This window comes from Hemicordylus capensis, chromosome 2 (assembly GCF_027244095.1).
Source record: "Hemicordylus capensis ecotype Gifberg chromosome 2, rHemCap1.1.pri, whole genome shotgun sequence".
NCBI lineage: Eukaryota > Metazoa > Chordata > Lepidosauria > Squamata > Cordylidae > Hemicordylus > Hemicordylus capensis.
The window spans coordinates 251,912,993-251,930,128 of NC_069658.1; the positions used below are offsets into that span (position 1 = coordinate 251,912,993).

At 45.4% G+C, this 17,136-nt stretch overlaps 1 protein-coding gene across 1 annotated transcript in view; it reads left to right on the forward strand.

Annotated features, from left to right (window-relative positions):
• Positions 1-17,136, forward strand: part of LOC128343941 (zinc finger protein RFP-like) — a 60,691-nt gene that overhangs the window by 39,674 nt on the left and 3,881 nt on the right. Inside the window, exons 11-13 of the mRNA XM_053293377.1 lie at positions 3,204-3,226; positions 7,257-7,372; positions 16,577-16,609. Coding sequence (XP_053149352.1) covers positions 3,204-3,226; positions 7,257-7,372; positions 16,577-16,609 — 172 coding nt within the window. The remainder of the gene's footprint in view (positions 1-3,203; positions 3,227-7,256; positions 7,373-16,576; positions 16,610-17,136) is intronic.

Sequence of the window (17,136 nt, forward strand, 5' to 3'; positions counted from 1 at the left end):
GGGTTGTTGTGTGGATAAACATAACCATGTAAATCACTCTGGGCTCCTTGGAGGAAGAGCAGGGTAGGAACCTAGGAAGCTGCCATATACCGAGTCAGAGCATTGGTCCATCTAGCTCAGGATTATCTACACAGACCGGCAGCCGCAACTCCAATGTTGTAGGCAGGAGCCCTCTCTTGGAGATGCTAGGGAGGGAACTTGGAGCGACTCCATCCCCCAAGGGGAATATCTTGCAGTGCTCACACATCATGTTTTCCATTCATATGCTACCAGGCTGGACCCTGCTTAGCTAAGGCGATGTCATTCTTGCTACCACAAAACCAGCTCTCCTCCCCTTACAGAAGTGCAGTAAACAAACAAATACACCCAAAACTTGCCCTCCCTGTTGCGCACTGCATGGTAATGGGAGAGGCTTTGTTGGGGGAGGCTAGTGGTCCAGTCTGGTCCCAGCTTCTCCCTCCAGGATATTCTGTAGAAGAACAAGTGAGGGGAAGTGGGCGGGGAGGTGGAGTGGTTGTGGTCTATAACATCTCCCTCACCATGGTCCCTGTTAGGGTATCAGACCATATTGAATGTGTATACTTAAGTTTGGGGACCAGGGATAGATTGGGAGTTCTGTTGGTGTACTGATCGCTCCACTGCCCAACAGAATCCCTTACGAAGCTCACGGACTTGGTCGCGGAAGTTGTGTTGAAGTCTCCCAGACTTTTGGTGCTGGGGGACTTCAGTGTTCATTGCGGGACCAATTTGTCCGGGGCAGCTCAGGAGTTCATAGAGGCAATGACAACTATGGGCCTATCCCAAGTGGTCTCTGGACCAATGCATATTGCAGGTCACACGCTTGGTTTGGTCTTCTGCTCTGCTCAGGCTGGTGTTCTGTGGGTGGGGACTCCTGTGATCTCCCCATTGTCATGGACGGACCACCATCTGGTTAATGTTAGACTTACAACCACTTCCCAACTCCCCAGGGGTGAGGGGCCCATTAGAATGGTCCACCAGAAGAGGTTATTGGGATCCAGTAGGATTCCAAGGAGCCTTAGAGGGATTCGATGTTGGCTTTGCCAGTGATCTTGTTGATGCCCTGGTTGACAATTGGAACAACTTGCTCACCAGGGCAGTAGACACAATTGCTCCCAAGCGTCCCCTCCGACCCGCTTCAAAATTGGCCCCTTGGTATATGGAATATCTATGGGGGCTGAAGCAGCAAGGTAGGTGACTGAAGCGCAAGTGGAGAAAGACTTGACTCGAATCCGACAGATTGCAACATAGAGCGCATTCAAAGATCTATGCTCAGGCAATACATGTGGCAAAGAAGCGGTTCTTTTCTGCCCCTATTGCCTCTCCGAGTTCATGTCCAGCGGAGTTGTTCTAGATGGAGACTCCACAATTAATTTGATGTCTGAACTGGAGGTGTCCAACAACTCCTCTTATGCAATTCGACTGGATCGGTTTCAGTTTGTGACTCCTGAGGATGTGGACAAGCTGCTTGGAGCGGTGAGGCCTACCACTTGTTCTCTTGACCCTTGTCCAACATGGCTTGTTCTTTCTAGCAGGGAGGCTCTTGTAGGAGGCCTGGTAGAAATAATAAATGCTTTTCTGAGGGAGGGCAGGATGCCTCCTTGTCTTAAGGAGGCAATTATTAGACCTCTTCTAAAGAATCCTGCATTATATCTCTCAGAGTTTAGCAATTATAGGCCTGTTTTCAATCTCCCATGGCTGGGCAAGGTAATTGAGAAGATGGTGGTCTCTCAGCTCCAGGCAGTCTTGAAGAAAACTGATTATCTAGACCCATTTCAAACTGGTTTTCGGGCGGGCTATGGGGTGGAGACTGCCTTGGTCGGCCTGATGGATGATCTCCAATTGGGAATTGACAGAGGAAGTGTGACTCTGTTGGTCCTTTTGGAACTCTCTGTGGTTTTCGAGACTATCGATCATAGTATCCTTCTGAAACGTTTTACAGTGGTACTGCTCCTACTTCTCGGACAGCTTCCAGATGGTGTCGATTGGAGACTGTTGCTCTTCAAAATCTGAGCTTAAGTATGGTGTTCCTCAAGGCTCCATACTTTCTCCAATGCTTTTTAACATCTACATGAAACTGCTGGGAGAGATCACTAGGGGATTTGGAGCTGGGTGTTACCAGTACGCTGATGACACCCAGATCTTCTTCAGGAGCTGGCATATCCTCCCTAAATGCCTGCCTGGAAGCAATAATGGGCTGGATGAGGGATAATAAACTGACGTTGAATTCAGATAAGATGGAGGTACTTATTGTGCGGGGTCAGAACTCCAGAGATGAACTTGATCTACCTGTTCTAGATGGGGTCACACTTCCCCCAAAGGAACAGGTTTGCAGTCTGGGAGTACTTCTGGATTCACACCTCTCCTTGATTTTTCAGGTTGAGGTGGTGGCCAGGGGTGCTTTCTATCAGCTCTGGTTGATACGCCAGCTGTGCCTGTTTCTCGAGATCAATGACTTCAAAACAGTGGTACATTTGGTTGGTAACCTCCAGAGTTGACTTCTTTAATGCGCTCTACGTGGGGCTGCCTTTGTACGTAGTCTGGAAACTTCAGTTGGTTCAGAATGTGGCAGCCAGGTTGGTTTCTGGGTCATCTCGGAGAGACCACATTACTCCTTTGCTGATGGATCTTCACTGGTTGCCAATAGGTTTCCGGGCAAAATACAAAGTGCTGGTTATAAAGCCCTAAACGGCTTAGGGCCTGGGTATTTAAGAGAGCATCTTCTTCACTATGAGCCACACCGCCCATTAAGGTCATCTGAGGTGGTCCGTATCCAGTTACTGCCAACTCGTCTGGTGGCTACACAGAGATGGGCCTTCTTGGTTACTGCCTCGAGGTTGTGGAATGCGCTCCCTGCTAAGATACGATCCTCCCCATCTCTGGCAATTTTTTAAAAAAACCTGAAAACCCATATTTTCACCCAAGCTTTCCCAGCTTTTCAAAATTGTCTGTTTTAATTGTATGGTTGATTTTAAATTGTTGAATTGTTTTAACTTCTTATATGTGTGTTAATTATTTTATGTTAACCGCCCAGAGACAAAAGTTTGGGCGGTATAGGAGTTTGATAAATACATAAATAAAATGGGAAGTCCTCTGCAGTGGGCATGGAGCTGCTGTTCTGTGATGCAGTAGTAGTTAGGAAGTCAGTTACTGAATTTCTTCTTCTTCTTTTCTTTTTCCTCTAGGAGATTAGAAACACCTTGGAGAGGTAAGTGGATCTCCTTTCTTCCTTTTTACTTCACATTGTCTAGTCCAGGGATTCTCAACCTTGGGTCTCCAGATGTTATTGGATTTCAACTCCCATAATCCCCAACCCCTCATGGCCTTTGGCTGTGGATTATGGGAGTTTAAGTCCAACAACATCTGGGGGCCCGAGATTGAGAATCCCTGGTCTGGTCGACTGTCCAGAGTCTCGACAGTGTAGACCTGTGGTTCCCATCCAGGGTTTCTCCAGATGCTGTTGAACTACAACTGCCAGCATGCCCAGCTACATTTTATTGCATCTGGGGATGCTGGGAGTTGTAATTCAGCAACATCTGTAGGCCCCCAGGTTGGGAACCACTGGTGTAGACCATGCCCTACAGGCTCTTTGGGACAGAAGGAAGGGCTCCATGAGGTCTGTGTTTCACCGATAACAGACACTCTTTGGAACTTGTCGCACCTTCACTTACGTACGGAGGATCACTGTCTCCTTAAAGGCACTTGCAATTTACCTTTAAATACTCAGGCATTTCAGCTCCCATAGCCTTCCCCCCACCAAGAAATAGAAATATATAAAACATCACCACACACCCATGGAAAACCCAATCACTCATATTATTTATTATTAAAGTCCTAATGCAACACCAATACTTAATATTTCACTGCAAACTATTGCAGTTATTTCTTGAAATTCTTTGACACAGTAATTTAAGGAGACATTTTCTCAATTGCATGTTTTATGTTTTTGAAATCCATTTGTCATAATTATGTGCATCTTGGAAAAAAGAAGAGGAGAACTGCTCTTGTAGTAGCAAGCAAAGAATTGTTCCTTTCGCTTAGCAGGATCTGCCCTGCTTTGTGACCTCAGCACATCAGCACAGTTGTAAGATAATCGGGATGGGGCCACAGCTGAGTGGAAGGGCATCTGCTTTGCATGCAGGAGGTCCCAGGTTCACTCTCTGGCAGCATCTCCAGGTGGGGCTGGGAGGGCCGCTGCCAGCCAGGGTAGACAATACTGAACCAGATGGATCAAAATGTTTGTTTTGAAGTAAGGCCAAGTCAGCAGACATCCCAGGAAACTCTTCTGAAACATCATTTGGAAGTATCAGTGACACACTGTGACATTTTTAATGTGCTCTTTGTGGATAAAATTTCTTGTATTCGGGCCAGCTTAGAGTCAGACCCCACAATTACAGCAGTGCCTGAAGTGTAGGTGTCCAGCGACGACTCCTTATGTGGTTAGGCTGGATCAGTTTTAGTTTGTGACTCCTGAGGTTGTGGACAAGCAGCTTGGAACAGTGCAGCCTACCACCTGTTCTCTTGATCCTTGTCCGACATGGCTTATACTATCTGGCAGTGGGGTTGTTGTAGAGGGCCTGATAGATATGGTAAATGCTTCAGGATGCCTCCTAGTCTTAAGGAGGCATTATTAAACCTCTTCTGAAGAAGCATGCTTGGATCCCTCAGAGTTAAGCAACTATGGGCCTGTTTCCAAATTTCCGTGGCCGGGCAAAGTAATTGAGAGGGTGGTGGCCTCCCTACTCCAGGCAGTCTTGGAGGAAACTGATTATCTAGACCCATTTTAAACTGGCTTTCGGGAGGGCTATGGGGCAGAGACTGACATGGTTGGCCTGATGGATTATCTCCAATTGGGAATTGACAGATGTGTGACTCTGTTGGTCCTTTTGGATCTCTGTGTGATATACGAAATTATCAACCATAGTATTCTTCTGGAACGTCTGAAGGGACTAGGGTTGGGACACACTGCTTTGCAGTGGTTCCACTTCTACCCCTCAGGCAGATTGCAGATGGTGACGCTCGGAGACTGTTGCTCTTCAAACTCTGAACTTTGATATGGTGTCCCTCAGGGCTCCATATTGTCTCCAATGTTGTTTAAACATCTACATGAAACTGCTGGGAGAGATCATCGGGAGATTTGGTGCAGGGTGTTATCAGTATGCTGATAGCACTCAAATCTGTTTCTCCATGTCAGCATCGTCAGGAGAAGGCATAACCTCTCTAAATGCCTGCCTGGAGAGATGGTGATGGGCTGGATGAGGGATAACGAACAGACTGAATCCAGATAAGATGGAGATACTTATTGTGTGGGGTTGGAACTCGGGAGACGATTTTGATCTGCCAGTTCTGGATGGGGTCACACTTCCCCAGAAGGAACAGGTACACAGTCTGGGACCGCTGCTGATTCCAAAACTCCCCCTGGTGTCCCAGGTTGAGGCGGTGGCCAGAGGTGCTTTCTATCAGTTCTGGCTGATATACCAGCTGCATCCATTTCTTGAGATAAACAACCTCAGAACAGTGGTGATAACCTCCAGACTTGACTACTGCAATGTGCTCTATGTGGGGCAACCAGAAAATGCAATAGGTACACAGTGCAGCAGCCAGGTTGGTTGGTCTCTGTGTCATCTTGGAGAGACCATATTGAAAGAGATACACTGGCTGCCAATAAGTTTCTGGGTGGGGGGGGGGGGAAGCAAGGTGCTGGTTATAACCTATAAAGCCCTAAACAGCTTAGGCCCTGGGTATTTAAGAGAACATTGTCTTCACCGTGAGCCCCACCACCAATTGAGATCGTCTGGAGAGGTTTGTCTGCAATTGCCACCAACTTGTCTGGTGGCTACTCAGGGATGTGCCTTTTGCATTCCTTCCTTGAATGCACTACCTGCTGAAATAAGAGCCTCCCCATCTCTGATAACTTTTAAGAAAGCAATTAAGATACGTTTGTTCACCCAGGCTTTTAATCAGATTTACAGTTTTTATAGTTTTTAACATTTTGTTAAATTTTTAAAATCATTTTAATGTTTTAACATTTTGATTCTGTTTTAATTTGTATTGTTTTATTGTAAACCGTCCAGAGATGTAAGTTTTGGGTGGTATACAAAAGTTAGTTAAATAAATAAAATAAAATTAGTAACTTCCTTTTGTTCTGTAAGGGTAAGAGGCTTTAACTACTGATTTCTTTGCCTTGGTTTTTTTCTTTTCTTTTAAAAATGCAATTACTTTGCATCGGGGTGGGGCGGGGGGAGAATGAAGAAAGTGACAGGAAACCAGTAATTAAATCTCCCTTCCTTCCTATGGAACAGGAACTGAGCAGTTTTTGGAAATTTAAGGGGCAATTCAGTAATGCCGTGTGCCCAATGCAGTTCCAGGGCCAGAAGCCACAAGAGGGTTGAATACATAGTATCCCTGGAAAGTGTGGGCTTGCAAAGCACCCGCAGTAGCATTTTGCCAGTCCACACAGCCAGTGCATTGGATACTGCTATTGGCTTAAGTGGGGGGAAATGCAAAATTGAATTGAAATGAGCAGTACAGCCAATAAAACACGATGAGCTTGTTCCTGCAACTGTTATGCTTTTCCTCCTACCTTGGTAATATGCTGAGTAAAAGTGCTGGTAGGACCACGGCTTTGGAGCCTGAGCCCACCTTACACCCACAGACCTTCCCTTTCTCTGACCTAGCTGGCCCCATCCCTGACCTAGACTGAAACGTGGGAGCACGTGCAGCTCCCGAAGGTGGTGTGACCTACCTTGACCTACCCACATTGACCTACACAGGTAACACTCATCAGAACAGTCCCTGTGTGTAGTATATAAATAAAGCAATCTAGCTAGAAACCAATTTAAGTGAAAGTTCTTTTAAATAAAAAGCATTTTGCAGTTAAATAAGTTTAGACAGTTACAAATAAATCCTATATTATGGGCGGAGCATTCAAAAACTAGGACTCTCCTTCCATGAAGTTTCGGATCTTATGGCCAGTGGGGGCTCTTGAGACAGTGGGAGCACTTGTAAAAGATAATTTTAACTTGTTGGGGTGGGTCTTCAAGAACTTGCCTGGCTTTGGGGACCTAGGAGTTGCAGTATGTGTTAGAGTTTCCTTCCCAAAGCATCTCCATCCTTTTCCATACCTACTTCTGTCTCTTGGCTTCCTGTTCTTTCCTGTCTCTCTCTTCCTTTCTTTTGCTCCACTCAGCAATTGTGGATAGGTTGGATGGCAGGTTAACTTTGTTTCTCTCATCCAGTTGTAAGAAGAAGCCATTTGAGAACCCAGTAGCTTTTCCTCCTGCCCTGAAGTGGAAGATCTGGGAATGCCTGGATAGAAATCCCTTTTTGAAGGGCATCATGAAGCAATTCAAAGGTAATAAAAACGACTACCAAGATGTCACCCTGGAAATGGCATTGATCTGATTGTAGTCCTTACACAAAAATGCTCCCCCAAACTTAGCTGAGAATTGCATTCATTATTGCACTCACCACCACTGTTCTCTAACAGGGATTCCCAGATGTTGTTGACTACAACTCCCAGCATCCCCAGCTGCAGTGGCCTTTGGCTGGGGATTCTAGGAGTTGTAGTCAACAACATCTGGGAATCCCTGTTAGAGGGAACACTGCTCACCACTCAAGAGCACCCACTGGAACTTCAGGGTCCATCATGATTTAGGGAAGAGATATCAGTTGAACAAACACCCAGAAAGAAGGCAGTGGGGAATCTGGTTATTCAAAGGCAGGAGTAGAAGTACCTTCATGGTCTCCTTCAGGCTTCTCTCTCTCTTTTTGCTTCCTTTGCTACATGACTGGCCAAAATGGCTCTATCAGTATGGCGAACTCCTCCTTCTTGAAAGTGTCAGAGTTGGGCCTAAAGGATGGTTTGAAGCAGACTGGCCTGCATCTGCCTCTGCGGCAAACCATGTCTAGGCCCGCCGCAATCTGGAGCTGGAGCCACCTAGGACCTCCATCTTTATTTCCTTAATTCCTTCAAGAAGGACAGGAGACAATTACAACACTTCATCCATTTCTGGGTCTACTTGTACAAATGTTATAGCTTAGGCTAGTTCACATGATCATCAGTAGGGTAGGACAAGCATCCTACCCAGGTTTGGGTGCTGTGCGTGCTCCTGTTTGGTGATCGTGGGTCAGTAAAGAGCAAGGTAGGAGGTGGAGAAAACGATTGTCTGCAAGGCTTGCGCCGGTTAGAAGGGCCTTTTCTCCTACCTCATTGAACAGCTGGGTACAGCTACCGAGTAGGATGGAGCCCTCCTACCAAGCAGGACTTTAACCGCCTCCTACATTTTGTTTTATCCACACACAGTTCATGATCAGACTGCCCAGTTAGAAGACCCCATTTTCTAACTCATCCAAACTGATACCCATGTGCCAGTGGCTCTCCCTTTGATACCCACTGCTGCCCAAGTTGTCAGGGCATCGTAGGAAAAAACTCCCTCTGTTTCTGCAACTTCCAAAAAGCTTGAAAACATGCATAGAATTCAACCAAAAATACCAGTTTTGATTGATTGATTGATTGCAGGCACAGATAGAGCTGAAAGTAGCAGAGATGGCCCTGCAACAAAATCCTCCACATTCCCTCCTGTTTCTGTGTACATCTGTCTTACTGGGGTTACTCTGCAGACCAGGTTGATTAAAGAAACGCCACATTATTATTTGTGCCTTTTGCAGCTCTGTTGTGACCACTACAGACTTCCAACCTCAGTCATCAATATTAACTTACCCATTCAAAGAGTCTACCTTTTCCCTTCCTTTCTCAGAGTTCTGTCCTGTCTCTTAAAGAAGATAGATAAAGAACAGGGAATCATGGCTAACAAGTCAATGAATACAAAACCAAACCATATTCATATGTCATATTTTGCATTGCCAAAATGCACCCAATATTTAGGATTTGAACAGGGCAGTGGTGTAAGGAATGCCAACTTATGCTGGTATTCAGAGCATTCAAAAATAGTTCTCTCTACTATTTATTTATTTAACACATTAAAATATTGAGCTAAAAAGATATAAAAAACAAATCTGATTTTAAAAAAATTAAATTAAAACACAAGCATGAAAAACAGGACAAAATATAAGAAGCCGCAGTGGAGACAATCATATTAAAGCCTGAGTAAAAAGCCACAATTTGACATGCTTCCTAAAAACAGTGACGAAGACTGAGGAGCTGTGATGGAGTCTGAGATCAGCTAAAAACAACTGGCTAACAACAGAGGGAATGTGATCTCTCTGCGGCTTTCAGTACCATCGGCCATGGTATCCTTCTGGACCACCTGAGGGAGGTGGGATTAGGTGGCACTGTTTTATAGTGGTTCCGCTCCTACCTCTCTGGTAGAATCCAGATGATGTCGCTTGGAGACTGTTGTTCTGCGAAGCGAGAACTAAAGTATGGAGTTCCACAAGGCTCCATACTGTCTCCAGTGCTCTTTAACATCTACATGAAATCACTGGGAGTGATCATGAGGAGGTTGGGTGCAGGGTGTTATCATTATGCTGATGGTATCCAGAACCTTTTGGAAGGGCAGTATAAAAGTTTTAATAATAAATAAATAAAAATAATAAATCTTCAGGTTGACTTCATCAGGAAATGGCATATATGGGAGGGGGGGTATGGGGGCGGGGGGCAATTTGGGCATGTTGTTGCAAAATATAAATTGTTATAAAATGTTTAAAAACATTAAATTAAAAAATTAAAAAAGGAAATGGCATATATTCCCTAAATGCCTGCCTGGAGGCAGTAATGGGCTGGATGAGGGATAACAAAATGAAGTTGAATCCAAATAAGATGGAGATACTGACTGTGGGTAGGTGGGACCTGGGAGATGGTTTAGATCTGCCTATTTTGGATGGAGTAACATTCCCTCTGAAAGATCAGGTAAGTAGCTTGGGAGTGCTCCTGAACCCAAAGCTCTCCCTGGTTTCACTGGTTGAGGCTGTGGCCAGGAACACTTTTTATCAGCTTCGGCTGATACCTCAGCTACATCCATTTCTAGAGGTGAATGACCTTAAAACAGTTGTACATATGCTGGTAACCTCCAGGTTTGACTACTGTAATGCACTCTATGTGGGGCTGCCTCAGAGGCGTAACTAGGGAAAATAGCGCCTAGAGCAAGCACTGAAATTGCGCCCCTGTCCAAACAGGAATGATGGGACTTGTAGTCAACAATATCTGGAAATCCTTGTTAAAAGGAACATTGTACCATCTAGACATGGTTGTTTATCAAAACCTGAAAACATGAGCCATCTCTGTAAAAGACTTAGAACAACAGTCAGGAGTTATGCGAGGATTCCAAGTGTCATTTTCTCTGCCTCATCTTTTTTTAAAAAACATGACTTTGTCCTAGAGGATCACCTGCCCAAATAGCCACTAGCAAAATAGGGGAAGAAGAAGGTGGTAGTGGGGTGTGTGTGTCTATAAACCAGTGAATGATTCCTACCAGCCTTTGTCTTATGATGACTGTTGGCTCATGATGGGGTATATGTGCATTCACCACACCAGTGCTTACTTTGACACCAAGAGGGAGGAGGATACATTAGTTTGCCACACTAGAAAGAGGCATTTGCAACAGGAGCAGACCGCCAAGTTCTGCCAGGGCCAAAACCAGCCCCTGCCAGACTAAGAAATCATTGTAATTTGCCCCTTCCTGTCACAAGCAGTGTGCTGTTCTTTTATTATTGACTCTAACTCTCAAATATCCCAGTCATGGATGGAAAATTCAGGGTCAATTTACAAGAGACACATTTTCTACATGGAAGTTTCTTCTGTGCAGGTGTTGTGCAGAAACCCATGTGTAGTGACCGCCAGGGGCATAGCAAGGTTGGAATGGGCCAAGATGAGATTTTAAAATGGGCCCCCAGCCCCTCAAAGTCCAGGGCCTCCACACATCCCAGGCCCACAAGGATTTAAGTCTGATATTTCAAAATAAGTATGCTGCCTGGAAATACATTTCACTGAATACACACATGCACACTTCACAGTATATAGTGATATACATTGAGTACTATATATTTGTGCTACTTTTAATGCCTAGAACACACTAGCAATGCTAATTATTAAAATGGCCCCCTCGCTGCAGATTAGCAAAGGAGACTTTCAACCATGCAGGGTGAGCCTATGTTTGTTTTCTCAGAATTTTGAACAAATTCAGTAAAGTTTGATTCCAGCAGGTTTTTCACAGGAGGCTTTTAAAGCCCTTTAACACACATCTCCTCTGGAATGGAGGTGCTGCATTCACATGTTAGCCAAATTGACCCTGAAGTCCCTGCGAGTTATTGGGGAGCAGTTCACACACAAGAAAAATAAAATAAAAGTACAACACATGCTTCACAGTTCTCACTCAGACCTTCTGGGTAGCAAAACAACTGAAACATAAGTGCATTTAGCAATAGCAATAGCACTTACATTTATGTACCGCTCTATAGCCGGAGCTCTCTAAGCGGTTTACAATGATTTAGCATATTGCCCCCAACATTCTGGGTACTCACTTTACCAACCTCGGAAGGATGGAAGGCTGAGTCAACCTTGAGCCCCTGGTCAGGATCGAACTTGTAACCTTTTGGTTACAGGGCGGCAGTTTTACCAGTTTTACCACTGCGCCACCAGGGGCTCTTTAAATAAATGAATGAATGAATGAATAAATAAATAAATAAATATTTGTTCCAGAAGTTTTTGTAATTTTCTGACATGAAACAAGCCACTTATAGGCCTTAGATAGATTTTGTTTTTAAAGCCAGCACATTTTCCAGTCTGTTTTAAATTAAATATTCAGAGACTTCTCAGTCTCACCCCACCCCCCATATCAAAGCCCTATGGCAAGCAGATCCCTATATACAGGGGTAACCACAAAAAGGAATTCACAGCCTACCTGGCAAAAGCTGTGCTGGATGGTCGGGTCTGCTGCAGGGAGGGTCTGCTGCAGGCAGCTCTGCCAGCCTCCTTCCTGGCTTGCTGGGGCCTGTCGAGTTCAGGCTTCAGCAGGGGTGTAACAAGGTTGGCTTGGGCCCAGAGACAAGATTTTAAAATGCCCCCCCCCCCCCCCATCACCACCTTCCTCTCCTTCTCCTGGCCCAATGTAGACTCTGCTAACAATCCCAACTAGTTAAAAGGTGTAAATAACAGCACAGCAGAACCAACTAATACAACAGAAGAACTTTACTCATTGCACATATTCCAACTACAGTTACAAGGTGTGCATACCAACAGATCCAACACCAGAAACAGCCACAATGCTGTACTGGGGATGGATAGGGCCAGTTATTCTCTCCCAGCTTAATATAAAGCTTTATTATTTCTATTTTTACTGACTTTTGGAGGGGCTGGGAGGGAAACATAAGGGAGGGGCGGGGAGGGAAACATAAGATAAACACCAACAACAGTCACTGGAGGTACTGTGCTGGGAGTTATACATGCAATCACACATGATCTCTATTCAGACATTATGCTATATGTATTTTTCTGAATGGCTGTACAAGTATTGACTTTAAATGTGAATCTGGGTAGAGGTCCCTCAAATGTAGGGTACAGGAGTTGTACTACTGTACATGCATTGAACATCATCAAAATGTAGGATTCGTTGGTAATATGAGCAAACACAAAAGAATCCTAAGTGAATATACTAATATTTAATCCTGAGATAAAAGAATCCTTTTGTGTTTGTTCATGCATTGAGGGTTTGCAATCTGCTGGAAAAACTAGTTTGGGAGAAGATAATCGTACTCAAATGTCTGAGACCTTGTTTGCATGTTCAGTGAACATGTGTGTGGTGGAGTGATACCATAGTAGCAGGCTCTATTTTAAACATCCAAAGAAAGCTGTTAAGTATCTCTTTAAACTCACTTTACTTGTATAGTTATTGACTTTAATTATTAGATCCTGTTCTGTATAGTTAATATAAAGAAAATAAACTACATTCCAATTAGTTATTCTCTCTGAGGGGAAAGAACGGGAGAGTATCTCTAGTAAAGAAAGGGAAAGCAAGCCATATCCTATAGAAATGTTGCTAAAGGGTAGTATTAAATATCTTACAGTATAAAATATGTGAATTAGTAGCACAATATAGAAGTCAAATCCCCCACCCCACTTCTCTGGAGAATATGCTCAGACTGATCATTCAAACATTTCAGTGTGCGGAAAAACCACATGGTCTCATTCCCAGGTTTCAAAAGGGAAGGGAAAGGAACATCGGGGAACATGCCTTTTTCTGCAACGGAGAAGGTTTTTTGTGCAAACGGAGGAGGTTTTTTTGGGAAAACTGCTGGTTCAGGAAGCAGAGAGAATAAGCGGCGCTCCCTTTCTGCCTTGGAAGGTGTGTGCGGGGGAGCAACCGCTGCCACCGCCACCAACATTGGGGAACATGCCTTTTTCTGCAACAGAGAAGGTTTTTTGTGCAAACGGAGGAGGTTTTTGTGTGCAAACAGAGGAGTTTTTTTGGGGGGTGGGGGGAGAAATGGGGTGGGGCGTCACGTCAGCTAACTAACCTTACCTGAGGGTTCCTGAGCCTCTTGCCGCTCCATTTTGTTTTAAGTAATGGTACGGGTGAGTGAGTCTCCTAGCTTGCTAGCTTGCTACTGCTAGATTGATTGGCGGGCATTAGGAATAATGGCAGCGGCAGCGACCTCTTCCTCCTTGCTCGGCAGCACGCGCTAGGCAGAAGCAGCAGCTGAGCTGATCATGCGCGTTTCTGCACCAGCAGCAGCCAATGGGTGGGGAAGGAGGAGGAGGAGCCCCGTCGGCCACACAACTAGGCAATAGGGTGGGGGGTGGGCGGAGGCAGCAGCAGGCAGGAAATACGGCGCTCTCCGGAGCTGGAACAAAGAAGGAATTTTTTTTTAAACATTTTTTAAAAAATACACTTAATCAAGGAAGCTGGGGCCAGCGCTGGGTGGGGGAGGCACGTGACATGTCTCTCGGGTGCCCCCTAAGCTGTGGGGCCCCCAGACAACTGTCTCCCCTTGCCCGATCATCGTTACGCGCCTGGGCTTCAGGGAGGCCTGCTCGGAGGCCTCTCTGGAAGCCCCGCCCACCTGCCGATCAGCTGAGAGGCGGGGAGAGAAGAGCTCTGCAGTTTGCAGGTCTTGCGGATCCTAGGCCTCGCCGATCCTAGGCCGGAGCTGGAGGCAAGTGGCTGAGGGGCCCTGGGGCTGGGCAGGGGGGCAATGGGGTGGGGGCGGCAGGAACTGGCGTGGCGCCCCCATCTCAGTGGCGCCTGGGGCATGTGCCCTGCCTGCCCCCCCAGTTCCACCTGTGCACTGCCTCTAGGTACACTTCTTTCCTTCCCCAACTCACTCATCTCTCTACACACACACATGTGTACACACACCACAGTCCCTCTAGGTACACTCATCTCCACCTCAGCATGCATATGACCTCCTCTTCTGTCACCTCTAAAGGTTTATACTGGTTTGAACATTGGCATGTATGTGCTATGTCTTGTTCTCTCTCTCCTACTGCATAGGAGCTCCAGGCAGGAGTCCCTCCCTCAACTTTCCCATTAGACAAGGAAGCTTGGGGTGGTGGGGCGGTGAGCGGAAGGGAAGCTACTCATAAGAACAGCCCTTCGGGATCAGGCCCAAGGCCCATCTAGTCCAGCATCCTGTTTCACACAGTGGCCCACCAGATGCCGCTAGAAGCCACAGACAGGAGTTGAGGGCGTGCCCTCTCACCTGCCATTACTCCCCTGCAACTGGTACTCAGAGGCATCCTGCCTTTGAGGCTGGAGGTGGCCCACAGCCCTCCAACTAGTAGCCATTGATAGACCTCTCCTCCATGAAGTCATCGAAACCCCTCTTAAAGCCATCCAGGTTGTTGGCTGTCACCACGTCCTGTGGCAGAGAGTTCCACAAGTGGATCACGCGTTGTGTGAAAAAGTACTTCCGTTTGTTGGTCCTAGACCTCCTGGCAATCAATTTCATGGAGTGACCCCTGGTTCTAGTGTTGTGTGAGAGGAAAAAGAATCTCTCTCCACTTTCTCCACACCATGCATGATTTTATAGACCTCTATCATGTCTCCCCGCAGTCGTCTGTTTTCTAAACTAAAAAGCCCCAGGTGTTGTCGTCTTGCCTCATAAGAAAGGTGCTCTAGGCCCCTGATCATCTTGGTTGCCCTCTTCTGTACCTTCTCCAGTTCAACAATGTCCTTTTTAAGATATGGTGACCAGAATTGTACGCAGTACTCCTGGTGTGGCTGCACCATCGTTTTGCATAAGGGCATTATAGTATTAGCAGTTTTATTTTCAGTCCCCTTCCTAATGATCCCTAGCATGGAATTGGCCTTTTTCACAGCTGCCGCACATTGAGTCGACACTTTCAACGAGCTGTCCACCACAACCCCAAGATCCCTCTCCTGGTCCGTCACCAACAGCTCGGATCCCATCAGCATATACTTGAAGTTGGGGTTTTTCGTCCCAATGTGCATCACTTTACACTTGCTAACATTGAACCGCATTTGCCATTTTGTCGTCCATTCCCCCAGTTTGGAGAGATCCATTTGGAGCTGCTCACAATCCGTTTTGGATTTCACTACCCAGAAGAGTTTGGTATCATCTGCAAATTTGGCCACATCGCTGCTTACCCCTGCTTCTAGATCATTTATGAATAAATTAAAAAGCACCGGTCCCAGTACAGATCCCTGGGGGACCCCACTTCTTACTTCCCTCCATTGTGAAAACTCTCCATTTATACCTACCCTCTGTTTCCTGTCTTTCAATCAGTTAGAAATCCACACATGTACAGGTACTTGTCCCCATATCCCATGACCGCTAAGTTTCCTCAAGAGTCTTTGATGAGGAACTTTGTCAAAAGCCTTCTCTGAGCTATCAAAATTCACAAGGACAGAGTCAGCGGCCATCACCTTCAGCTGCTTTCTCCATTCTGACAAGTCTGTCCAGAATGTGTCAGCCAGGTTGGTCTCTGGGTCATCTCAGAGAGACCATATTACTCCCATATTGAAAGAGGTACACTGGCTGCCAATAAGTTTCTGGGGGAAATAAAAGGTGCTGGTTATAACCTATAAAGCCCTAAATGGCCTGGGCCCTGGGTATTTAAGAGAACATCTTCTTGAACCCCATCACCCTGCAGTTGTCACCAGCTCATCTGGTGGCTACTCAGGGACGGGCCTTCTCAGCTGCTGCCCTGAGACTTTGGAATGTGCTCCCTAGTGAAATAAGAGCCTCCACATCTCTGACATCTTTTTAAAAGTCTCTAAAGACGCGTTTCTTCACCCAGACTTTTAATTAAATACTGTTTTAATAGTTTTAACATTGTTTTAAAAATTTTAATTGTTGTAATGTTTTAACTTTTTCTGTTATTTATTTTGTTTTATTGTAAACCACCCAGAGACATATATTTTGGGTGGTATTAAAAAATGTTCAATTATAAATATATATATATATATATATATATATATATATATATATATATATGTCTGCATTGGTTCTTAATTTTTTTAAACTTAAAATAAGAACTCTATGTAGATATTATAATATCAACTGATAGTTATTGCTGCAATATTTGTTCAAAGTACAATGATGTGATACTTACTCTGCGTTCTCTTTCCTCCTCCAGTCACTCTGCTATCTGAATTTCAGTCACAGAAAGGTAAATTGTGGGGTCAGATGATGGAAAACATTCACAGGAGGGATGGGGAATTGTCAGAATTTGTTCATAGGAGTCCACCAGGTCTGTCTTGGGGCCCCTGAGCCATCAATGTATGAATTAGGAGTAGAAGGAAAGAAGAGTGAGGGAAGGTCTCCATGCCCATGTATATTTTCTTTCTCTAGTTTTAATATGTCTCTACTTTAAAAAAAAATTCTATGCCCTTCTCTTCTATCTCCTTACTCCCAGTTCAGCTCACAAGCAATGTAAGTAGGGAACTTAAGATCCTGACAGCAGAATCATACAAGAATCATACCAGAAGATACAAGGTCTTTCTGGTCCAGCTGCAGACAGCTAGAGATTTCTGGGAGGCTAAGAAGCAGAGCCTGAAGGCAACACCTTCCTCATTTGTTTCTCCCCAGCGAATAAGCAGCCTGTGCTGATTTGCCCAGGTGATTGAGCAGCCTGTGTGCCATGGATTAATCCTGCGGCAGGTGAGACTAGGCAGAATGTGGCAGCCAGGGCAGGGC